Source organism: Phodopus roborovskii, unplaced genomic scaffold, assembly GCF_943737965.1.
Source record: "Phodopus roborovskii unplaced genomic scaffold, PHOROB, whole genome shotgun sequence".
Taxonomy (NCBI): Eukaryota; Metazoa; Chordata; class Mammalia; order Rodentia; family Cricetidae; genus Phodopus; species Phodopus roborovskii.
In genome coordinates, this window is record NW_026126480.1 from 13,215,080 (window position 1) to 13,240,714 (window position 25,635).

At 53.0% G+C, this 25,635-nt stretch overlaps 1 protein-coding gene across 4 annotated transcripts in view; it reads left to right on the plus strand.

Annotated features, from left to right (window-relative positions):
• Positions 1–25,635, plus strand: part of Pde2a (phosphodiesterase 2A) — a 93,041-nt gene that overhangs the window by 23,783 nt on the left and 43,623 nt on the right. The window contains exons 2-3 of one of the 4 annotated variants that reach the window (XM_051192389.1): positions 7,802–7,871; positions 17,964–18,025. In XM_051192389.1, the coding sequence (XP_051048346.1) occupies positions 7,853–7,871; positions 17,964–18,025 (81 nt within the window). In that variant the 5' untranslated portion in view covers positions 7,802–7,852. Of the gene's footprint in view, positions 1–7,718; positions 7,872–8,844; positions 8,891–17,963; positions 18,026–25,635 lie in introns of those variants that run through there. The other 3 variants (XM_051192390.1, XM_051192388.1, XM_051192386.1) reach the window with 3 other exon arrangements.

Sequence of the window (25,635 nt, forward strand, 5' to 3'; positions counted from 1 at the left end):
AGAATGTTATGATCATGGGCTCTTGCACTCTGAGGACTCCAGGGCTTTGAATTCATAGAATGTGAACAGTACAAACATTGAGATTTTCTTAGAACACGAGGCTGCACAAGTCCTTGGAGCCTTGAAGCCATAGACTGAGGGTTCAATGAAAGGTCTCTAAGCTGTCTGAGCATGGGGCTTTATATTGTTTTTCCTCAGTTTCCCAAACAAACTTTGCTCTGAAAAAACACAGGAAAGGGCGTGTATAGAGGAGGGACAGTTTGGTGACTGTAGCCTGAGACACTTTGGGAGAAGACCCAGCTCAGGAATTAGCAGCTATTTAGATGGGGTTGTACAGCCTGTGGGCAGCCACCTCAGATGAGGACCAGCCTATCCATCCAATATTCTTGCAGCCTAGGTTCAGGAGATGCCATCTTCCATGGTCCTTTCCTGGGGAAGGAATCAAAACAATCCCCTCCCCTGTTTTTGTAGGAGATGCCAAGTTTGGGAGGGATGGGGGAACAGAAGGGAAGGGGAAGCCTTTGTCTGCATGAATAAGGATGTGGGGGTAAACTTGACAGGGCTCAGTGATGGGCAGGAGATGCAATAAAGGGGACTCGGTGATGCTTGGGTTAAGTGAGAAGACAATGAAGTCCAGGAGGAATTGCCCAAGGATTTCTCTAGGCTGCCTCTGTGACTTTGGTCACTGAGATGATGTGTGGAGTTGGGTATCTGAGCACCTTGAATTTTCTTACCGAGTTGAGATAGGCCAGAGCTGAGAGCCCTTCTTTCCTTGACTGTCCAAAGCTGTACAGAAGACAGCCATGAATCTGCCTCCACTCCTTGGCCACTTCCCATGGGAAGCAGGACCTCAGGAGAGCCAGGCCACAGGGTGACGCTATAAGGGAGCAGCCACCTCTCTCACACAGAAGGGGACAGCTGGGAGGAGGTAAGCTCCCTGTCCCTGGGAGTGTGCAAGAAGGTGCAGAGTGGCTAGGAAGAACGAAAGAGGTTCCAGTGGGAGAAGGAGGTCACCCAGAAGATTCTTTCCTGGGGTGGCTGGACTTGGAGTAATTTATTAAACAATCTGTGTTCCATACGTTCCTGAATCTCAGAGGGGTTGTCATACTCTGGGCTCTGCCATGCCCTAGGCTTTACTCTCCATGCCTACACTGTGCTTGGGCCTGAGTCTTTGTAGCTGTGGCAGACCCAATCTCTGCTTTGAGAATCCGTATCTGACAGGGGAGGCAAAGGGGAGGGGAATGCAGAGTTAAGCAAGTCCCGCTGGCTGAGGAAGGTTGAACAGGCTGGAGAAAATCCTACCCAGTTCCCAGATTTACTCTCTACCCACTGTAGAGAGTAAAACAAAACATCCCATTGCAGGGGCTGGCAGCATAGTGGGGATAGGGAGAGCTCCTCCAGACAGTTAAACAAGTGTTAGAAGGCAGTGGGCACCACAGGGCATAGCTTCACCTGGGCAGGGTGTCCTCTGTGTTCTATGAGTAGCAGATTCGTATAGGTATGAATGAGACCAAAGCTGACTTGGGTGGGATAAATGACCACAGCAGGGTGGGCACTGGAGAGACAGAAACACTGAGGCAGAGTGACTACCTGCAGGGGTGTCAGGTGTGTGTATGTGTGTGTGTGTGTTTTGTGTTTATGTCTGTGTGCATGTCTCTCTCTGTGTGTGTGTGTGTGTGTGTGTGTGTGTGTGTGTGTACGAATGCATGTGTACAGGAGCTCTGGGAATGTATACCAGTGTCTGTGGAAAGGCTGATAGTACTTGGGGGTCTAAGGGTGTGAGTGTGTGGGTCCAGGGCAACTTTGTGTAGAGGAAGGATTGGCTGGTTTATGGATGACAGAGAGAAGAGTCTCCTCAGCTGGGATGATATAAGCCAGCAGACCTCATGGCTCCCTTCCTCACGGAGGGTGATGGCACTGACCACCTGCTGCATACAAAACAAATGCGGATGCAAATGACATGGAAATGGATGAGACTTGTGGCTGATCCACCCCAAGTGTCAAATATATGTCCCCAGCCCTTGTCTGTGATCAGATCCCCTTTCCTCAAGAACTGCCCTACATCTGTAGCCATAGCCAGTGGACACACAGACCTGGATATGAAATAGTTGTCATAGGGAGCACTTATGTCAGGCATAAACTTACAGATACACATTTGTACATGCATGCCTTCAATGTACACTTGTATATATACCCAAATGTACACATGCAGACAGTAGACATACATGCTTGTGCTCAGACATATATGTTTATACACAGATACTCCTATAGAGAACACATACTTAATCATGTAAACATACACACAGAAGCTCAGGTAGATCCAACGGAAGTGTCATTCCTTTGCTGTAGTCTTCTGCTTTCATTTACACCATGCTCAGACACTTGGGTACAGAGCTTTGCAACACACACACACACACACACACACACAATCCTGATGGCTAGGAAAGAAGACAATAAAGTTTTAGTGTTCTCTGAAAGGGATCCTGGAGCCCCTCTTTAGTTGATAGGCTCTGCCCCAGGTCACAGCAAGACAGTTCTCTTTTGAGGAGCTGCCTGTGTTGGAAGCTGGTCCTTGTATGCTGCTGTTGGCCTGGCATGCCTGGCCCGGACTTCCTGTCCAGGAAAGGTGCTTTCTATCTGTCTAGATCTGCCTGGTTTCTACCTTCATCCACCTTAGCCTCCTGGGCTCTCAAGAGATCCAGGCCAGTTTTGTTGCTTCTGACAAGTCTGAGACTAGAAAGGGTCAGAGCCCTGCCCGGGGTTACCCAGGGAAGGCTCTCATTTAAACCTGGGCCTCCACAATCTGATCACAGTCCACCACAGGGCAGATCATGCCTGGCAGCAAACAGGTTCGTGAAGCAGGTATATATACAGGAGCGGATATATGGGCTCTATAGAGGGTCTCTCAGGATCAATTATGAGAGATGGAGAGATGTTGGGATAGGAACCATCTTCTGACTTAACTAGACTTCTCTGAGAACCTTAGTGCTCCCCACTGATCTGTGGAGACACAGGGCAGGATCCAACTATTCTTGCCCTCACTTGTGGGAGCACTGAAGAGGCATAAGGAAAGAAGAGGTGGCATCCACTTCGGTCATCTTGGTGGGGGCCATTTCTCAGTGGATGGGAATTTTCTGCTTGTGGTTGGGGAGACTGTTTTTAAAATATTTATCTACTTTTTAATCATATGTATATGTGTGTTGAGGATATGTATATATGGATGCAGGTGTTTAAGCCAGAGGCTTCAGATTCCCTGAAGCTGGACTTACAGGTAGTTGTAAGCCACCTGACATGGGTGCTGGGAATTGAACTCAGGTTTTATGGAAGAGCAGTACATGCTCTTAACCTCTCAGCCATCTCTCCAGCCCCATGAACTGCTGAAAGTCTAGATGCCACCTTGGATTCTGGGAGCCTAGGAAAGGGATATTGTGGGCATGCTAGAGAGGCTACACTTGGGCCCTTGTTCTGCAGGCACAGAGGCTCATTCAAAATGATAAGAACACTGAATATTGAGTTCATGTGGCTCCTTGACCAACTGAACCTAGGCAATGGTTATGTAAGAATGTACAATAAGGGGCTGAATCAATACCCCAGGCATAGGTCCTGGGTATGCACAGCTCCCATGCACTGTAACTACTACAGACATAAGGTGGTACAGGTCCTATAAGAGGCTCAGGGTGACAAGGTTTCAGCCCAGTCACCTTTTCCTTAAATATCCTGTCTAGGGCAGGAGTTTGGGGAACACCTAGTATGAGCCAAATGGGCCCTGAGTTAGGGAACCAAGAAGAGAACTGTGGAGGACATCTGGGAATGGAATCCTTGATGTCAGGGATGAGCAGAGGGTGGAGGGGCTGGGAGAATAAGACCCTCAGCCATTGCATTGTTGGGCATGAAGGAGTATGGGAAGTCCATTTTTCATACCTGCCTTTTGATGGGAGATGTCATTCTGTAAATATGTTTCTCTTATTGGTTAATGAATAAAGTCCTGTTGGCCAGTAGCTAGCCTGTCTAGCTCAGTCAGTAGAGCATGGGACTCTTAATCCAAGGGTTGTGGATTTGTGCCCCACATTGAGCGCCATTTTGTTATGAGTGGTTTTCTTGACAGCCTGGTCCCACAGCTGCGCCAGCCCCAAATAACACACAGAGACGCTATATTAGATATAAAGCTGTTGGCCTGTTACTAGCATTTCTTATTGGCTAGCTCTGTCTTAAATATTAACCCATTTCTATTAATCTAAGTATTTCAACATGGTCTTATCTTACCAGAGAGAGGATCGGGACCTCTATTCTCTTGGTCCTACATGTTGAATCTCCTACTACCTATCCCCTAATCTTCCTTGTCTCCTAGTCCCATATATCTTGCTCTCATATTGGCCAACAGGGCTTTATTCATTAACCAATAAGAGAAACATATTTATAGAATGACATCTCCCATTAGCCTTTCCTTAAGCATCCAGCATGAATGCAAGGTACAGATGGTAGGCAGCCAGGGCCTGAAATCTGGCTCTGTTCTTTACCAGCTGTGTGCCCATGAACAATTTAGTCTCTCTGTGCCTTAGTTTTCCTTATCTGTAAACTCTGGCCAATAGAACTGGGGAGATAGGACAGTCAGTGAAATGTTAGCTTCCCCAGCACCAGGAACTCAGTCTGATCCCTAGAACACATGTGAAAATGATGGTTGTGGCGGTGTTCTTGTAATCCCAGCACTGAGGAGCCAGTGGTTGGAGGATTCTTTGGGCTTTGCTTGCCAGCTGAGAATCTAGCCTAATCGATGCGCTCCAGGTCAAATGAGAGATACCATCTCAAAGGACAGCATTCTTGTGGATGACCCTAAGGCTGTTCTCCAGCTCTGGCATGCAGGCACTCACCTGTGCACATTTATTTGTATACACACATATATGCACACATGCATACACAATACATGCACACACATCAGGTGTACTTTATGCTGAAGAGCTACAGAGACAGTGGTAATATGCACTTGCCAGGTGTTGAAGCCTCCCAGATGTGCAGCTCAGATCTTAAAGGCTGGTCTTGACTCTTGCCTTCATGGGACAAGGATCAGCCAGAATCCAGTCTTGGGCTTTCAGACCAGGAAGTACATTAGAATCACAATGGGGAGCCAAGCATAGTGGATCCACAGACTGTGGAGATAGGGAAACTTGGGGAGGCCAGGAAAACCAGACTTAACCTTCATGTGGCATCACTCCATAAGAGTTTGGCAAGGTCCCTTCCCTTTGCAATTTGGCCGAGCCTGGGTTGCTCCGGCTGTGAGGGAGTCTGGTTGAGGAATTTGAGGACTTCAGGTGAAGATGAAGCCTACCAAATGTTAAAAGAGGTTCCTTCACTTGTTGATTGACTCTAAGCTTGATAGCATTTCACAGAGGGGGCAATGGAGCCCCAGATAGACACAGTGGCCACAGTCCTGCAGCAAGCTTTGACCTAGTGAGTACTCACTCGGTCCCCCTGAAGAATGCTGGAATCAGAGCAGCCAGCACACAATGAAGTGAGGGAGACAGCGTGTGCATCTGAGACTCTGGTCACCAAAGTAGGAGAACCTCCAGTAGGGTTTAAGAGTAGCTTCTCAGCAGGCAAGTGCTGTGGCGGTCCCACCTACAGTTGGGGGCTGTGCCAGGCTGTGGTTGTCTCTTGACTTCAGGGCTGAGCTGAAGTCCTCTGAAGACTCAGTAGCTCTGGCCAATAACCCTGCTGACACCTCCTGGGCACCTGTGTCCCGCCCTGGCTATCCAAAGCCTAGGGACCAAGACAGTGACATGTGACTAGGATTACCAAGCACTTTGTGTACTGGGCCTGAGGAACAGTCACCATATTGGCCATTCTTTTTTATACAGGGGGAAACTGATGCCAGAAAAGAGAAAGGAGATCCTTTGTGGGAGGAGGCAGGACCTTTACATATCTTAGCCTATGTGGTGCTCTATACAGTGTTAATATGTAGGAAAAACTGTTCTATTTTGAAGATGAAATAAAAACACATTGACTTGGCCTAGATCATGTCCTCAGCTCCCCAGACCCGACTCCCAGGAAGGGCCTCCTAGACCTGAGGTGGTACCCAGAGAAGGGTTCCTGAATGATGAGCAGGGGACAGGGAGGCATAGGACAGACCAGGAGGGAAGAATGAGGCAGTTGCTATCTGAATAAAAAGGGCCATATTAAAACAAGGTATGGGAGGTGTCAGAGCTGGATGACAAGCCAGGCTTGGGTGGTCTGTAATGCCAACAGAGGTTTAGGCTTTATGTGCTGCTAGGGAGCCAGTTCTTCTGGGCACAGAAATAAGCATGCTTGGAGCCATGCCTCAGCAAGAAGGAGGGAAAAAAATCTGTGTATGGACGCTCACCCCTGAAGCTACTGGGACAGCCAGGACACTTCCAAGACTGTGCCAGGAGCTGGGACCGTGTCCAGCACCGAGCTCAGTGACTCAACACTGAGGAAATTGCTCTCCAGGGGGAAAGGGCTCAAATGAATCAATCAGTGGGGGGGGGGAGACTGGGGGCTCACTAAGTCACCTCCCAAGGTCAGGGGGAGAGGGAAGCAGGGAAAGAAGGCAGTGGTGCAGGAAGGAGGATGAGGGAAGGTCGTGATGAGGACTGTCAGGAGTCTGTGTCTGTCTGCCTCACCATTATTCCAAGCTTGGGTTTTCTGTAAGTCCTGTGGGACAATTGAGGGCTAGCAAGATGGGAAGGGGATCTGGCTAAGGTCATGCTGGCAAAATGAAGGAAGACGCAAATTCATCCTTCAATTTAGATATATCCCATGCTTTAGCCCCTCTTATGGCAAGCAGAGGCTAGAAAACAGGTTGGTCCAGGCAAGGAATTTGAGCCAGGTAGCGTGCCACTAATGTCCCCCCTCATTCCTCCAGCCAACTGGACTAGGGTCGGGGTGCACCGCCGCCATAAGACACCAGGGGGCGCAGGAGAGTCACGGCCGCCGCAAGCGCCTGAGCACAGAGGCCGCTCTGCGGAGAATTGCGCTCTCGGCTTGCGGGGTCCCACCGCGGAACTGCGGACTGCGTGGCCCTGAGGCTTGCAACCTCTTCAGTCTCCCGGAACGCCGATGCAGACTTACTTGGTGGCCTTAGGGACCTAGTGCCCTCACCCCACATTTGGGAACGGTGCGACTGTATGTGTCAGGGAGCACGTGTCTCCTTCACAGATTTGCTACAGCTTCAGGGCTCGTCCCATTTTGGAGCGACCTCTAAATTTCTCCCTCACTTCCCTCTACCTTCTGCACTGAAGGAAAGAAGGGACCTCAGGGCTCCTGGATTGCGGCCGCGGCCGCTCTCCCTGCACTGCGCTGGGCTCGGCCTTGGGGCTCTGACAGGGCTACTAAAGTCCAAGTGATGGGAAGAGAATGTGGTTAGACAGTGCGCGGGACTCTGGGAGGGGCTCTGCCAAATAGGAGGAGTGGCGTTGGGACAAGCGGAGGGCAGTGAATGCTGAGAGGCGACCGAGGAGAGGGGATCCCCATAGCCGATCCGCTGGAGGTGTCTTGGGAGAGTGAAGGCCTGGCAGGGGGCGAGCCCGCTGGGATCTGGTGGGGTCCGATCCTCGGAAGACGTTGAGGTGCTGTCCCTGGTGGCAGGGACGTAGGCGGGGCCTGGAGGCCTGGGGCGGGGCGGGGGCGGGGGCGGGGCGGGACCAGGGCGGACCCTCGCGCGGACCGGCGAAGCTGTTGCGGACGCGCTGACCGAGCGCAGCGGGCCTGGCTGGCGGGGCGGGCGGGCTGCTGCGAGCATGGTCCTGGTGTTGCACCACATCCTCATCGCTGTTGTCCAATTCCTCAGGCGGGGCCAGCAGGTCTTCCTCAAGCCGGACGAGCCGCCGCCGCCGCAGCCATGCGCCGACAGCCTGCAGGTAGGGGGGCCCCCCCATTCTGGGTAACAGGGAGAACCGGGTGTCCGGGGAGAGCCCAGCCAGGGCCCGGTCTTTTGAAAGAGCTTACAGTCGTCTGCCCTACGGTCCACGCTCTCCTGGACCTTCCTCTAAAAGGGGATCTTCTCTTAGTTCTGAACCAATCTTGTACTGAACGGGACTGCGGCCATACCCGGTGGTGGTGGTGGTGGTGGGGTCCTTGATTCTCCAGCTCACTGTCCAAATGCCACTCTAGATTCTGACCCCTCTTTGCATCTGGAACGCCTCCACCCCAAGCCCTGAACTCAGTCCACGGTGCGACCTCCAGCCCACACAGCTCTTACAAACCTGGAGCTCCCTCAGGTTAACGGGACCCCCTTCCCAAACCTCTAGTTTTGAACATGTCAGATTCAGTCACACCCATATCCCCCAGTCCCCTAGCAGCAAGGAGCGCTACCTCATAAGAAGGACCTCACCACAAAAACCTCTAGCTTCTACTGTATAGCCTCACTCCCCCATTCTTCTAATCATCTAGACTCTAGTCCCCATCGGCAATACAACTCAAGGGTCCAAGCCCCTTTTCTACCCCAGTTTCTCTCTCCTCTGCCAGACTGCTCCCTCCCAGTTCCCATATCTCTCTTACACAGACCTCCAGTCTCCTCCTGTTGCCTCCTGACATCTTGTTTCTCTCGAGGTGTGATGGTCCCACATTATTCTTCCATTTCTCTCAAATTCTTTAGCTCATTGTCCTTCTGCCCTTCTGCTGTTCCCGTGAACAGTCTTGGTCTGTTCAGTCCTTCAATTTCGATAGGTTTCTTTTTGTTCTACGGTATTTCTGTGACCATGCCTTCCCTATAGATTTGCCTCTACTTTGGGTTGAGTAGGGGACAGGCTCAGAGGACAGGGCTGGAGTGTCTAGAACCTCCACCACTACTCGTGTTCTCAGGCCTGGCATGGGATGGACTCAAGTCCAAGGGTTTAAACATGGAGAATGTTGCCCTCAAGGGTGCCCAGGATACGAGGTGAGTAGGAATCATGTGGTGGGACACTGGCACTTGAATTTATAACCCCCTTATTTCTGCTGTGCTGGTGTGTTGTGCTGGTGGTGACTGGGGCAGTTGGCTTTGGGGATGGAGAAAGAAGAAGACTGCAAGCTGATGCTCTTGACCTGTGGTGAGGTCAAGATGGGTGAGTCTGGGGTGTATGTGCCTGTGCGAGTGTTCTGGAATGTGCATAGCATGTGTTGGGTGCGCCTTTTGTGTAATCATGTGTGTTGTGCTATGTATGATCACATCATTTGAGTGAGATTCTTTGTAGGGGGATTATGGTCTGGAAATTATGAGTCTATGGTGTTAACGTGCTGTGTGTGTGGCAGAATTGTGGGTGTGGAGTTGCAGAACAGTGTGTGACTCTTATGTGCATGTGGTTGTGTCTGTCATGGCAGTATGATGTTGTTGTAGGGACAGTTTGCATCTTGGAGACTGGATATGTAACTATGGATGTCATTTGGCTGCAGTATGCAGCCAGAAAGAGTCCTAGTATGGTCCTGTTGGTTTTGAATGGATGTCCTGTGAGAGAAGAGTAAAGGAGGTGTGTGTCTGGGTGTGCTTGCAGCTCCCTTGGTGGTTTAGGGTCATGGTGGTACATCTTGGATTTGTTTGGGGATTGTATTCAGACCTGTGTGTTGGTGTTTGAGTGCCATGTGTCTATGGTGACTGTTCATGCAACTCGGGGCAAGAAAGGGTGCAGCCAGGACCAAGGGATTTGGTTAACCAAGAAGGTGGTTGATCAGGTTGGAGGGTGGGTAGGAGTGGGCAGTTTGCAGGCTGAGGAACTTTGTATGTCTACAAATGTGTGATATTTGGTATGACATTAAGCATGATATTATGCAGAGTATGTCTGCATGTGCCTCGTGCCTCTGAGTGGTGTGTGTGTGTGTGTGTGTGTAATTTAATTGGATGTATGCATCTGTGGCTAGGGATGTGAATGTGAGGTGGGTGAGGTTCATGGTGGGAGATGAAATCCGAGTGTGGTGTGAAGTGTGGGTGTGTGTGAGCCGTGTGACTTTTCAGTGTGAGGTGTGGGTTCTGTGATCTTTTCTCCCTGTGAACTGTTTGCACATGATGAGGAGAATGTAAAGCATGTACATTGAGTTAGGTTGAATTAGGGGTGCCTTGGGGCAGGGCTGAGGTCTGGGTAATGAAGTGTGTGCATAAGGTGTGTGGTGTGAAGAAAGAGGTATATTATGTTTGGCCATGTGTGGAATACAGCAGGTGCCCCATAAATGTTTGTGCAGTGACGTATGTGTGCAAGGAGGGCTTGGCTGCCATCCTGTTCTTGCTTTCCTCTTAATCAGTTCCCTAGAGATGCCCTCGCCTGCCCTCCCAACCCAGGCTGCCCCTACCCTTTGCCCTTCATCCTCCTCATTTTGACCAAAGCCTTTGTCTTGAGTTTCCTGCTGAGCAGGCGCTGGACAGGCGGGCGGCGGGTGATGTTGTGGTCAGGGAACCTTTGTTCTTTTCCTCTTAGCTTGTCCCGTGTTTGGGGCCAGGCTTGGAAGGGGTGGGGAGAGGATACACGTGTCAGCAAGTCTACTGTGTTTACTACAGCCCGGGCAGAAGGGAGGGTCTGGCATTGGCCAAGAGTTTGGATGTCTCTGGAGATACCTCTCTATGCCAGAGCAACCCAAAATGGACTTGCATCTGACTAAGGCTACCAACTGTATACTATTAGAACTGGAATGGTCCTGTATTCTTTCGGGGTCACATCACCTCAGTGATACTGAGCTGACAAGATCCCCCTTTTCCATGCTCCCCTTTCCTCCTTTCTTCTCTCTGTTACCACAGAGAGACAATGGGAAAGACCTCAGTCTGTGTCTGTCTTTGTTGACCCTCCATCAAATAGGGAAGTCAACATTGTCCTCATAGAGGCCATTATCAGAAAGGCAGAGGTCCCAGATACTAGAGACGCATATCATACTCTTCAGAGAAGGCTCTGGGCAAGCCCTTCTGGGCATTCTTGACAGGCATTAAAGAACACTCAGGACTCCAAAGGTTAGAGGCACAGAGACATCCACTTAGCTAGAAAGGGGCTAGGATTTATGCTTTAGCATTACCTTCTAGATTCTAGAAGATTCTTCAAACGAGTATGCTTGCTGGGCCTTGAAAGCAATGTGAGGAGGTCAGGGAGCTGAGGTGAGAAAAGATTCTGGTTTTGGCCAATTGTAAGAGCACCACCACCTGGATTTGGGTGGTCAGCCCTGGTCCCCAGCTTCTTGTCATCTTTTTCTATCCATTTTCTTTGGCTGAGTCACTGTCATAATTGTCGTTGTCATCACCATCATTGTTTAGCTAGCTCCTTCTAACTTCTGGGGTCCTTTGATGATGGCTTGCATAACAGGTTAACTCATGCAATTGCTTACAAGCATTGATGGTGGCCCTGGTCTGTGCCATGCACGTACAGTTAGGATAATTGTGTGGGATTCTGAGCTGTGTGCAGCAGCCCCCATCTCCTGCCTGGATCAGCTGGTTCCTCTCTCAGCAGTTCCCAGCCTAAATTGCACTTGTTTCTATGGAGCCTTCTATGTCCACCTCTAAGGGGTATGGCTTCCTGTGTCCCTAGCTGGGTCTATCTCCTATGTGCCATTGGATGTCCATGACTGCTCTCAAGGGTTGGCAGCCCACACTGTTTAGCTAGAGAAAGAGGCCCAAATCAGGGAGGGGACCTAAAGCATCCTCCTCCTCAGAACCTCCTCCCTCTAACATTCCCAGAGAAGAAGAGAGAGGAGACGGCTGGACCAGGGCTCACAGCACGTGGTAAGGCTCATACCACTGTCCAGCTCTCCTGGCCACCGGGCTGGGCTCTGGCCCCAGCATCATGCTGTTCCTTGGCTGGCCTCTGAGATGCCTGTGGCGGGTAAATGATTATTAATGACCCCCCCTGGCAAAGAGACAGGAAATGCTTCCCAGCCACAGCTGGGGCACTCTTGCCTGCCAGCTTACCAGCCGTGCCTGCCCTGGCCATGGTGCGGGTATCATGCTATGTCCATACTTCCCTGCCATCCTCACTCCCCCAGCCTCTCTTCTTCCCTGACTTTGACCTCCCAGGAGTATAGAACAAGCAGAGACAAGGCTTTCTTTTCCATGTTCTTGCCCTTTTCTCACAACCTCTCATTTCTATTGCCTGCCTTTTCTCAAGAAAGTAGCCCTTCTTCTAAGAAGCCTTCCTTGAATGCTCAGCCAGTTCTTCTGGTACCTGCTCCAACGAGCCTGAGAAACCCTTGGTCTCCAGCATGGAAAATTCAGTCCTTACTCTCATGGCTGCTCTGGTGGCTTCAGGACAGGGCTGAGTGCTTTCTGTAGCTTGTCCTGGACTCCTGGAAGTCTTTAGGCCAGCCTCCTGGGTTTCTCACATCTCCTGCTCTGCCTGTCCTAACCATACTCTGTTGCACTACTAGGCCTTCCTAGGTGGATGCTAGGCCAGTAGGAAGGGTGGATGAGATGAGCAAGAAACTGGTCATCCGGTTCTCCACACCTTCTCTGATCCTGGGCAACACTACATCACCTAACCAGTGGCAGGTAGCTCAGACTCAGGTGCCAGGGCTGAGGAGCGAGGGGGCCCCCAGACAGAGGCTGATGTATGTGACTGAGGCAGAGCCAACTGAGGCTCTCATTCAGCCCAGAGTTAGAGAAAGGGCAAGCCAAGAGCCTTCAGAAAGAAACAAATCTGAGAGATGAGCCTGGAGAACATTCTGGGCAGAAAGGAGGATGGTAACTGATGGCTTATTGGTAGCAGACAGAGGGAAGAAGGCTGGCCCTCTCGAGTCCCATGCTTCTGCTTAAGGAGCTGGATTTTAGACTGCCAAGGTGGGTACTTAATGGATGGAAGGCGGGGAGGGACATCAAGAGACAGGAGATGCGGCTGGTGATGATGGCAAGGACCATTTTCAGGACTTACAGACCATGTTGAGGATTCTGGGTGTTTCCAGGGAGCCAGCATGAGGTGGGAGGAGAGATGCGCTGTCAGGCCTATATGCACATGCAGCTCCCTGGAGTGGAAACTGAGGTTTAGGCTGCTGTGGTCCAGACTGGGGATGATAAGGCCTGGGCAGGCAAAGGATGGAGGGGAGAGGATCAACAGCAAAGATGGAGAAGGAGGAGAAGGAGCTCCTGGGGTGACTGGGTGGGTTCAGTGTCAGCTCTGAATGCTCAAGAGAGGAATGAGTGTGTGTGTGTGTGTGTGTGTGTGTGTGTGTGTGTGTGTGTGTGTCTCAGGAGCACCTCTCAGGAGGCCACCGGTCATGAGGCTAACCGGTGACAGGGCTGCATACCTGTGTGTATGTGGACAACTGGAGTTCTGCCCTGGGTGTTCAGAACTGGAAAAAATTAAAACAAGCTGCAAAAATTAATAGAATTCAAATCCAAAAATGTGTGAGTAGAAATGTAAATTTATGAAAATGAGAAATGTATATGATCTTCTCATGTAAATTGCAGACTGCTTCTTCCCTGGACTTTAGTTCAGGCTCCCCTGAACCGTCTCAGCCCTGGTCACCCCCCAGGGCCTCCGCCTTCCTGTTTTGAGGAGCCTGCCCTTCCTTTCCAGCTGGTGCCTGGGGTGAAGGAAGACATTTTGCTTTTCCTGTTTCTTGCCTGGAGAGAATTAGCCCTGTGCACCCCCATTCATGGTTGGGACACGAAGGGTGGGTAGCAGAGGGGGTGGGGCCAGGCTGGGGTATGGAAGAAAAAGAAAGAGATGAAGCTGAAAGGAGAAAGAGAAGTGTGAGGCACGCAGCAGCTGGCCCAGCGCAGACAGGGAGAATTGGAAAGTTGTCCGGTTGTCAGAAACGCTGGCCTATATAGGTCGGTTTTTGCAGTCCTGAGGTTGGACACTCCTGTGTTCCTTGCTTTCTGGTACTCTTATACCATTTTCTGAGCTGTATTCTCTCACTTGTAAAAAGAGGAAGTTGGTGGCCCCTTAGCTCGAGGGCTGTGTGAGCACCAGCTCCAGAGAGGGTGTGATGTGAAAATCTAGGATTGTTGGCTTGGGACTCTCACTAGGGCAATGCTAGCCTTCCAAGCCCAGCCCGGGGCTGGGTGGGTGTGTGACTGTGTGGTTCCGACATTCTGTGACTTTAAGATGCTGAGACTCTGGGAGCCCAAGATGCGGACATTCTGTGCATGCAGGATTCTAGAATTTGATGATTTGATGATTCAATGATGCTAAATGGGGCTGCTGGGAAGAGCTGCAGCCACCTGCCTTGTTAATGTCAATGTTCAGTTATTAAAAACATAACAAGACGCAATGGAGACAGATAGCTTAGGATGGGATGGCAGCCCTACCTCCAAGTGAAAGACGGGAGGAGGAGGGCCTAGACAGCAGAGGAAACAGGGACCCCTTTAGCCTGGTCACGTGGGATCTCTCCTGCCACAACAGACTTGGTGAGTGCTCATGCGAGGGGCCTGCCTCTTTTTAAGCTTGCATGGCATGGGAGCCATTCCCATCACCCACTGCCTCCATCCATAGCCATCTTAGACTAGGACTAGAGAGCATCCTTCTTCCCATCCCAGCCCTCAAGGTGTCTTCATAGAGCTGAAGATAGGAGAGGAAGGAAAGGCCTTCTCACCTCCTTTTCCAACAGCTGACTGAGGAGAAAACAGGACATGAATCCTTCCTGGACACGGGTACGGAGGGCTGGGGACCCAGAGACCAACTAGAGGATATTCTCCACACCCCCTGCACACTTGGCTCTTAACCCTGAGGGTCAGGGGCTCTAGAAGAGCTGATGGAGCCTGGCCCGAGTCTCAGGCACACCGTGTAATTTGACACAAGGCCACCCCAGCTATCTAGTATCTCCTGCCTCTTGGATCCCAATTGTGTCTTAGTACCCAGGCCAGAGTTGGAAAGGAACCCTGGCTCAAGAAGATCTTTCCCTCTAGAGTCCAACCTTGACTGTCCTAGAGACGTCATCATGGCTGTATACCCAGAATTGCCCAGCTTAGTGGGCTGCCAGATCAAAACTAGTCCAGGTGCTATTGCCCAGCAAGTCTGAAATAGGGTTTTCTGGTGCCCTGGGTTTGCCTCATTGCCCCCAGCCCTTCCCTTCTTCTGGGATGCCTGCAGAGCAGGAGTGGAGTCAGGACCCAAGTTCAAGGACAGAGTCCCTGTCTTCCATGCCCTGGCTTTCTCCTCCCATAGGCTAGAAAGCAGATGGGGTGGAGGCAGCTGTTCCTGTCCTCCACAAGACTGCATTGCTGCTGCATCCTGCCTTGGTTTCAAGGGTAGGGTCTTCTGCAGGGAACCCTATGCAGCTGACCTCCCAGGTTCTCAGAGTCTCCCTGTGGTTCCCCAGCAGGTTTTCCCTCTCTCTGCTCTGCCACCATCTGTCCCCTCATTCTCCCCCACGGCCATGTGGCCCATGCTCTCTCCCAACCCCACAGATCTCCTTTTCTGCTTGTGTGTGTGTCTTCCTCAAAAGCCATCCTAGGGAAAGTCATAGAAGGTCATGTCTTTCCTTCTGATGAGGACCCCCTCAGAAAGGGGAAGGTCCTGTCTAGCGTCACACAGTGGGTTGTAGCGAGCTCTGTGCTGTGCCCCTTCTCCTCTGGGTCATGGGCACACCCTGTCCTTGGCCTCAGCAATGTAGGCTTTGAGAACTGACCATGACAGACCCAACACAGAATTTACAGGTGCCTCCTGAAGCACAGCTCACTTCTTTTAGCCCCAAACTGCCATCCCTCTTCTTCAATCAGACTCCTGTCTTCTCCATTGTCTCTGATTACTAGATGGCCATTCCCTTTGACAAACTCTGACATTGTGACTCATCAGGGGCTCAGGCCTTTATGCCTGGTATGGGCACTCATGCATACAGACTAATATATGTGCAAGGATATTACAAACACAAACAAATCCCATCCCAGGTGAAAATTTGAGCAGACAGATAGGCAGGCACTCTGGTCTTCTCTTTGCTTTGAGTATCCCGGGCATCTCATGTGAAACCCGTCAGGGTCCTACAGATGGGCTCCACCTCACTGGATCCTTAGTGACAGCTGGGACATTAGTCTCTGTTCCTCTCCAACCCCCCTCTGTCGTGAGATTCCTCTCTCCGGTCTTCAGGAGCAACTCAGCTTCCTGTGACTGAGTGGAGAGATCCACAGAGGTCCCAGAGGACAGTGGGACAATGAAGAGGAACCAATAGATGAGACTTTGAGTCTCCTCAAAGTAGGGTCCGCTTCCTACCATGACCTCCCTACCTGGTGTCTGGGCATAGCTCTGTCCTGTTGCCCTTTAGTACTAAGTGTTTTGTGTGCTTTCTGGCACATAGGTCAGAGAACCAGGAGCCTTGATACCCCTGTGGTAGTTTTCTGACCAAATCCTGAGAGGCCAGGTTCTTAGGGTACTGACAATGCATTGGCAGGTAAATCCATATCCCCAGAACATGGGGATGGGGGACTGTGTGTGACCTGGCTGTGTTGGACAAGTAGGGAAGTGATCAGCATTGCAACTGGTGAGGGCCTGTGAATGCTCAGCTGAGATTCTCTCCCCTATTTATTCACCATTCTTGGGGTTCAGCAGAGAGGGTCAGAAGAAAGGGAGAGATATGGTGCCTGAACATGAGCAGGTCTCTAGGAGTCTCTAAGGGTGGTAGAGGCTCACCGCCACAAGCTGTATTTCCCTGGGAAAGGAGGGCATTTAGACTGTGGGGAAGAGGAGGCAAGTGTTCTATGCACAAAAGGGATAGCCCCTCGGGTCATACACTTATCTCAACCTCTGTCACTTCCTCTGCAGGGCAAGGCAGGGTTAGTGGGGTCATCACACAGAGGGAAGGCATGGGCCAGAGCCAACATATGCCAGGCCCTACCACAGCCATCATGGGTGATCTCGTCAAGCCCTGGGTTATTATCAGTTCCCTGTAGAGGTCTAGCTGCTCAGCCATTGTCATCTGGGGAGATGACCACTCCTAGACCATCACTCTACACATAGACACTGAGTGACACTCAGTGCTAGCTGTGTATGTAGCAAAGCAGGAAACCCCACAGGACATAGGGGACATGTGAGACAACCAGACACCTGATGCAGTCACTCCACAAGCGTCCACATGCCAGGTGCAGCTACTACCACCTCCCCCATACCCTTGAGGGCCAGAGACTCCTGTAGCCATAGGCAGGTGTCCAGGGCCTGGTTGCGAAGAGGGGGTTGCCAGGCAGGGAACGCAGCTCTTCCCCATGCCAGACTGTGTCTCCCCCATCCTGCTGAGTGCCTGAGGCTGTTTATTTCCTTTCGGGGATGGGTGTCTTGTCCCCCTCCCCCTCTCCCCACCCTGTCCCCACCACAAGCTTCCGAAGCTGCCAAATCAAATCAGTCCCTGCACCCGCGCCAGGCTGGCATGGAGGCCAGCAGCTGACGGGAACGAAGCCAGGCTCAGAATATCCCCACCGCCTGTCCGATGCTGGGACATACTTGGGGGGTGGGGGTGGGGAGGGGCAGGAGCCTGCAGCTGGCCCAGGACAGTGGTTGTCAGAAGAGCTGGGCTTCTTGAAGTTGCCTGGGTGTCGGACCTCTGAGAACAAGCAAGCGAGTCTCTGGTGTGCCTGTCAGGCCTGCCACAGCATCTTGTTAGCAGGACTCTGCGAGCCGTGGAGGTGGTGCTGAGAGAAATAGGTGGAGGTCCAGTCGAGGCCCAGAGGATTCAGTGCCAGACTGGGGTAGCTGCTTGCATAGGAGACACGATCTCTTGGGATTTTTGGCATCTCTGGACTTGGAGCACGCACTCTGGAGAATTACTGACTATTTCAGGTGGACGTTCCTATCCCCTTTTACAGATAGGGAAACTGAGTTTTAGGAAAGGCTGAGAAGGTTTCCTGGAGAGACTTCAGGATGAGTAGAGCCATGTTCATTTCTATGCCTTGGGAGCACTAGGCTGGACAGCCAAATGTTCTCAGAGTTGAGAAAAAGCTGAGACAGAGGTGTCCAGGAAGCAAGCAGAGCACAAGCAGGCAGGGCTACCTGTGGGCTTGCTGGGTGCTGATGGGAGGGCAGGCTGGGGAGAAGGGGAGAAGGCCCGGTAGGCCTCAGCCCTTGGCCTTCTTGTCTCTGCAGCCAGCCAGGAACCCCTTGCACAGGAGCCAGAACCCCCAGGGAGTAGAGACGACCGACTGGAGGTGAGAGCTCAGTGGAGGGAAGAGTGGGTGGGCTTTGAGGGTGGGTACAGGATTTGGAGGCTGGAGCTGCATCCCAGGCCCACCTTCCAGCCTGAGGGCACACACCCCAAGACTCCTCATCTCTGCCCCAGCCTGGAGGGCTCCCTGCCCCGATGCCGAGTTCCTCTCCAGGCTCCATTCCTGCACTGGTCACCCATTGGCTGCTTGCTTCCAATTGTTCCTGCCTTCCCTGTCATTGCCAGAAGGATCTTTCTAACACCCAAATTTGGACTTGTCATTCTACTCACAAATTCTCCATGTTCCCACCCTCTTGACCCTCTGAAGCTCCAGCCTACCACAATCTCCCTCAGGCATTCTTGTTTCACCAAGCACCTGCTGCTAACAGAACACATCCTAAACACTTCCGGGCTCTGCAGTAGCCTCCCTCTTCCAGGATGGCCTCCTCCCACTCTCCATCAACTCCAGCCCCAGCCGGCTCATGCTTCCTCCTCTGAGCTCTCCCACCTGGCAGTTGGGTGCTAGGGCATTCTGTTGTCTTCTGCCCACTGTGTGTGCCATAGGACCCCATTTTCTTCATCCTGCGATTCTGTATGTATGTCGGGCTTGTCTCTTGCACTATGAGTTACCTAAGCCTGGGAGCTGTGTTACTCTCATTCCTACCTCTACTGCCAGCCCAGCTCTGACCTTTGGGGGGCCTTGAATTAACCTTCCATGCTCAATGAATAACAAAGTCAGGGTGGACTGTGTGTATTGGAGATTGACACAGAATGGTGTGTATATGTGTGTTTGTGCCCATGCATGTGTGTGTGTGTGTGTGCACATGCATGCATGTGTACTGGTCCATGTGTCTGTCAGTGTGCCCAAGTGAGCTGAGAGGAAGTTGTTGCTCATGTCAGCCCCCTTGGTGCTAAGCACTTTGGGCACATGCCCTTGTTCAACTCCTAGCATAACCTAGGACTGCTGTGTTTGGGGGAAGCCAAGACTCAGAGCAGGTGCTGGGGGTGGGTCGGGGTGGAGGTGGGGTTAGATGCCTCCTTACTAGTTCATTAAGATGGGAAAGAGATGTCCACCAGGGTAGGGGCTCGATATGGCTTTCCTACTGCAGCATGAGGCTAGGGCTGAGAAGGTCCCTTGCAGTGGGAGTGGGTTCTGATGCTAGGAGCTGGCCAAAGAAAGAGGGAGGATTGGAGTCATTATTAATTTATTTATTGCCATGGCATTCCCATGGGTGGGAGCTCCCCCCAGAGCTGGGACAGATGGTGTTCCTGGGAGCCGGCAGTATCTCAGCAGCCTAGGCCACCCGCCAGGAAAGCCTGCATTTGTCAACCACCCAGGAAGCCACGAGGGGAGGGATTTGGAAATGCTGAGACCCTCTAGGGTTGTGGGGGCTGAAGGAGCCTGGCTGTAGGTTCTGTGTCTCTGTGTGCAGACTCTGTGCCTCAGCCATTGTCCCTATCATCTGCACATTCAGATATGGCCCCTTCCCCATTCCACCGGCCTCACCCTCTCCACTAGGCCACCCTGGATCAAGACCTTTGTCCTCATCACTGTAGTCTCTCTCTTGTGTTTGGGCCCTGCTGCCCTCTCACTCTGATTAAGTATTGTCACCTGGGCCTGTCCTAGCTCTGTTCTGCCCACAACCCTCCGCCCACCTCATAGGATGGTCATTATCAGCTTCACCTTTTGGGAGGACCTACTTTTGGTCTGGGTCTGTCACTTCCCACTGTGTGACCATGGACCTGTCATGTGGTCATCCTGAACCCATCTCCCTCACCTGCAAGCAGAGAGGTAAGATCTCCCAATACATGCAGTTCAGGTTGGTAGAGTGTTTGCTTATCGAGAACAAGGCCTCTATCCTCAGCTCTGTGTCAATCAGGCATGGTGCTGCAAGCCTTTAATCTCAGGATTCAGGAGTTGGAAACAGGAGGATCTATAGTTCAAAGTCATCCTCAGATTCATATCCAGTTCAAGGTTAGCTTGGGATACATAATACTCTGTCTCAAAAAAAAAAAAAAAAAAAAAAAAAAAAAAAAACCATAAAACAAGCAAGCAACTGCAAAAAGCCCAAACAAAAAGGATCCCCCATCGTTACTGAGACAGAAGTACTGTTGTTGACATCAGTATCTAGAGCAGCTGGGAGAAGCCACAGGGCACTGTAAGGACCTGGCTCAGGCCTGTGCCACAGCAGCCTGTGGGACGAGATTTCTTGCTTCGTGTTCGTTAGAGTCAGGACTAAACTGTCTGCCCTCCACCACACAGGCAAGACAGTGCGTGCAGTAGGGCTAGGCTGAGGCTTGTAGAAGTTTTGTGGGCATGGGACATTCTTTAGGCACTGGCTTGGCGGCAGCAATGGGAGCATGCTGTCAGCAGCCCTCCCCGCCTAGCAGGCATTGGTTCAGCATACGCTTTAGGCATAGCTCACTGGCCCTTGGCCAGCTGGGGGCAGGGGACCCTTTAAGCTAATTCTGGGATCCAGGCTCTGGCATTGTCTCTCTCAACGGGGACAGTTCATGTTGGTGTACTGAAAACACCAAGTTGATATCTCTGAGCTGGGACCAGGGGCCAGGATGGATCCTGGGAGCTCCAGCTGGAGAAAGGCTGGAGCAGGGGCCTAGGTAGCCACAGGCATGGGACAAAGGCACAGTTGCCTATACCAAGCACTCCATCGCAAGGTGCATCCGTCACACCTCCATGGCAGCTTTTGGAAAAAATAAAGACCACGCCTCTTGGCATGGCACTGAGAGCCCATGCCACTGGGCTCTCTCTTGACACCCACACTGATGTTCACAGTCAGTGCTTGAGTCTGGTGGCTTTGTTCGACCCTCAGCACACACCAGCTCTTCCAGCCCCCCCCCCATGTACTTGCTCATACTGACCCCTCCAGGTTAAATATCACCTCCTCTGTGGAGTTTCTTACTTCGGGTGGGGCCAGTCTTATCCCCTCCCCAGGCACTATCAGCTTTCAGTCTCCCCGAGGGGGCCACCGGGCAGCGTGCGACACCACACAGTCACTGGGCTGTGTATCTCCTCTCCAGGGACTGAGAACATCTGACTCGTTGCTCATGGGTTCATTTGGGCCTGGTATACAGTGGGTGCTTAATAATGGCTTCCGGAACGTGAGATTTCTGTGCACGGGGCAGAGCAGTTTGAAGAAAGAGGCTCAGCTGGTGGATTAGGGAAGTCATGGAGACTTCTGAGAGATTGGCTGGCCAGTCAGCTCCTGACAGAAGGGAGACAGGGACCAGGAACCCCAGGGAGAAGAGTCTGAAATGCAGCCCCAAGCGGGGGGGGGGACCCTCAGGAGGTAGGAAGGTGGGGTTTGAGAGCTAGGGACAAGAGGGAGACTCCAGTGGTGGACGAGGGGCCCATGCATTGCTTAACAATGGGCAGAGCAGGGAGGCATGCAAAGCATGGTTTCTGCTGTGGAGGAAAAGGCTTGAGTGAGCACAGGTAGGCAATGGGCACAGGTCCTGGGCAGACAGCACTGGGGTGAGGCTGGAAGGGCCACAGTAGAGGCCATTTTCCAGGCCTCCGTGAGCAGTCTTGATCAAGCACTTCTGTTGCCAGCTGTTCTGCTTCCACCGGAATTCTCACATCGAGCACATGGCCTCAGTGCTGCCCTGTGGCCCCTGAGGGAGCTGCTGCCAACAAGTTGGCTGTGGCATCTGGCATCCATGGGGGCCCTGAGGCCCTGCCATCTGTCTGTGCCCACCTGTCAGGCTGCACAGGCCTGGGGCATGTAGGGCCTTGGGACTAGAGAAGAGGTTTCAGCTGTCACCCCGGCCTGTGTCTCTGTCTGCCCATCCATCTGTCCACACCCCGACTGATGAGGGAACAGTGGAAATGGCATCACAGGCAGGTCAGAAAAACAGTCAGAAGGGAGAGGTGTCAGAGAAGATACAAGCTGGAATAAGGCCAGGCTTCAGGCAAGCTTGGGCTCAGGGAGAGATCCAGGCTCCTTGAGAACCCAGAGTCGGCTCAGAAAAACATCAGGGGCTAGCTGAGAGATGCACAGCAGGTCCACGGTGGTGGTGTTGGGGCAGATACTCAGGCCCAGCCATGAGCGTGAGAGATGACCCCCCCTCCATCCTGCTTGGCCCTTGGCTGTAAACACTCAGAGAACAAGTTCCGTTTCCCGGGAAATATTTATCTCAGGCCGTGTGGGGAGCGTGTGCGTTGGCCTGCTCATGTCCTTCCTGCAGGTTGGCCCAGGCAAGAGGTGAGGGGGCCTGGCAGCCATGAGGGACAATCTGTAGGGCCACAGGAAAAGCCAGGAAGGAGGGGAGTGTACCCTGAGTTCCCTGATTGGAGCCTGAGTCAGAACCATGCTGGCCTGGGAGGGAGGAACCTGTGTTTTCTAAATTCCACAGGGTGACCTCTGCTCTCCCATCCTGTCTTCATCTTGTCAGCCCTGGCTCTGCCAGGTTCCCGTCTCTAAGACATTTTTCTCCTGTCTTGTTCTCCAACTCTAAGCCTTTTCTTTCTTTTCCTTCATATTCCCAGCTCTCAGTGACTTCCTTAGGGGTGACTTCCTCTGGGACAGCTTTTCTAACTCTCTGACCTTCTGACCCTTCGTCATCCACCCTCCTTCTCCTTCCTCTGTGAGACTTCCAGACTGAGGCCTGCCAGTCTTGTCCAATGTCAGTCAGACAATGTTTGTCATAGACTGCCAGGAGTCTCACTAGGAAGCAGAGGGCTGGGCCCTTACCAATGGGCAAGACCGAGCTAGTATCTCCTATGCCCCCTCATGGGATCAGCCCAAGCCCAGGCACTTGAAGAATTTGAGTATATTGAGGGGAGACCATGAAAAGCCCATGAGCCCACACAGACTCAGCAGGGAGGCAGAGGAGCCCAGAGTTCTTGCTGACTGGCTTCAGGCTATATATGACAGACGGGGCCAGGCCCGACTGGACCCTGACAACAGGAAACCCCTGAAGGAACAAGCATCGGCTGAGGCCTCTGAGCACAACAGGAAACAGTGTTGACATGAGGCAGCAGCTCTGTGACTGCCCAGCAAAGGGGTGGGTGTGGGTGCTGCTGATTGTGCGACAGTGGGTATCCTGTAGGGTGTGTAACATTGGGCCTGTGACATGTGATACTGTGTGGAGAGGGAATGAACCACTGAATGTGTGACCTGGTTGTGTGACACCCTGATACTGTAGGTACATTGTGTGCGACTCTGAGGTTAATGGTGGGTTTATAGCAGGTGTGATGTCATTAGAAAGGACACTGTGTGCTAACAGGTGTGTTCCTGAGCTTGTGGCTCAGGTGTCTTGACTTTGAATTGTGATACCCAGTGTGTGCCCCTAGGATATGACTCAGCAAAGCTGAGTGTGTGAACAAGGGTGTGACATGAAGTGACATCGAGCATGTGACAATGGTCATGATGCATGCAGCCCTCAGCCTGACATTTGCACATGTGATGTGTAATGGTCACAACATAGTGAAATGCGAACACACCATGCTGAGTGTGATGGTGTTGTAGGAAGACGGCGATGACTTGAGGCAGGGGAGTAACAGTACAAAGGATGGTTGGGAAGATGGCTCTGAGTGCAGAGGGACACAGCTGGGAGAAAGGCGGGCCCGCTGGAGGTTCCTGAGAAGGGAACAAGCCTTTGGGAGGGTCGGGAGGTTGAAATGATTGAACTAGATGACTTAGAACGTGAGAGAGAAAGAAAAGACTGTGCAGTCTCCTGGGCAGGAGAGGCTAATAAGAACCACTCCTGGGCAGGGAAGACAGCTTAGCTGGGAAGGTGCCTGCCTGCCCAGTATGAGGCCTTGTACAATGGCCTGCCCTTGTAATCCTAGTCCTGGGGAGGCAGAGGGAGGAAAAACCCTGGGGCTTTCAGACCAGACAGACAGACAGATTGAGGACCTCATTCAGCGAGAGACCCTGTTGAAAAAGCTAATGTGGAAGGTGGATGATAAAAACACCTAAGATTAACACACACACTGTCATATCACCCAGAATCAACAGTTGCCAAGATTTAGTCACCCGTATTCACATTTAGTCATTTTAACTGTGTAGTTCCTTTTCAGTTTTGGTTAAGGTGAAAAACTATTTAACTGTGGTAAAATACACAGGAGAGTTGTCTGTCCTTAAATATGTCTACATCATCTCTGAACCGCTCTAATTCTCCCAAACAAAATCTACCCAAGAAAAAGCTTCTGCCCCCACAAACCCATCCCCCACTGTTCCTCCCCCTACTGCCCCCCCACTGTCCCCCACTGCCCCCCCACTGTCCCCCACTGCCCCCCACTGCCCCCCACTGTCCCCCACTGCCCCCCACTGTCCTCCCACTGTCCCACCCACTGCCCCCCACTGCCCCCACACTGTCCCCCCACTGTCCCCCTCCCCACTGCCCCCCACTGTCCCCCCACTGTCCCCCACCCACTGTCCCCCACACTGTCCCCCACTGTCCCCCCCACTGTCCCCCCACTGTCCCCCTCCCCACTGCCCCCCACTGTCCCCCCACTGTCCCCCTCCCCACTGCCCCCCACTGTCCCCCTCCCCACTGTCCCCCCACTGCCCCCCCACTGTCCCCCACTGTCCCCCCACTGTCCCCCCCACTGTCCCCCCCCACTGTCCCCCTCCCCACTGTCCCCCCACTGTCCCCCTCCCCACTGTCCCCCCACTGTCCCCCCACTGTCCCCTCACTGTCCCCCCCCCAACTGTCCCCCACTGTCCCCCCCACTGTCCCCCCACTGTCCCCCCCACTGTCCCCCCACTGTCCCCCCCCACTGTCCCCCTCCCCACTGTCCCCCCACTGTCCCCCTCCCCACTGTCCCCCCACTGTCCCCCTCCCCACTGTCCCCCCACTGTCCCCCTCCCCACTGTCCCCCCACTGTCCCCCTCCCCACTGTCCCCCCACTGTCCCCCCACTGTCCCCCCCACTGCCCCCCCACTGTCCCCCCACTGCCCCCCCACTGTCCCCTCACTGTCCCCCCCAACTGTCCCCCACTGTCCCCCCCCACTGTCCCCCCCACTGTCCCCCCCACTGTCCCCCCACTGTCCCCTCACTGTCCCCCCCAACTGTCCCCCACTGTCCCCCCCACTGTCCCCCCACTGTCCCCCCCCACTGTCCCCCCACTGCCCCCCCACTGTCCCCCCCACTGTCCCCTCACTGTCCTCCCCCACTGTCCCCCCACTGTCCCCCCCACTGTCCCCTCACTGTCCCCCCCCACTGTCCCCCCACTGTCCCCCCCACTGCCCCCCCACTGTCCCCCCCCCCACTGTCCCCTCACTGTCCTCCCCACTGTCCCCCCACTGTCCCCCCCACTGTCCCCTCACTGTCCCCCCCACTGTCCCCTCACTGTCCCCCCACTGTCCCCCCACTGTCCCCCCCCACTGTCCCCCCCACTGTCCCCCCACTGTCCTCCCCACTGCCCCCCCACTGTCCCCCCCACTGTCCCCTCACTGTCCCCCCCCACTGTCCCCTCACTGTCCTCCCCACTGTCCCCTCACTGTCCCCCCCCACTGTCCCCTCACTGTCCTCCCCACTGCCCCCCCACTGCCCCCCCCACTGTCCCCTCACTGTCCCCTCACTGTCCTCCCCACTGCCCCCCCACTGTCCCCCACAACCCCCCACAACCCCCCTCCCACTTCCTCG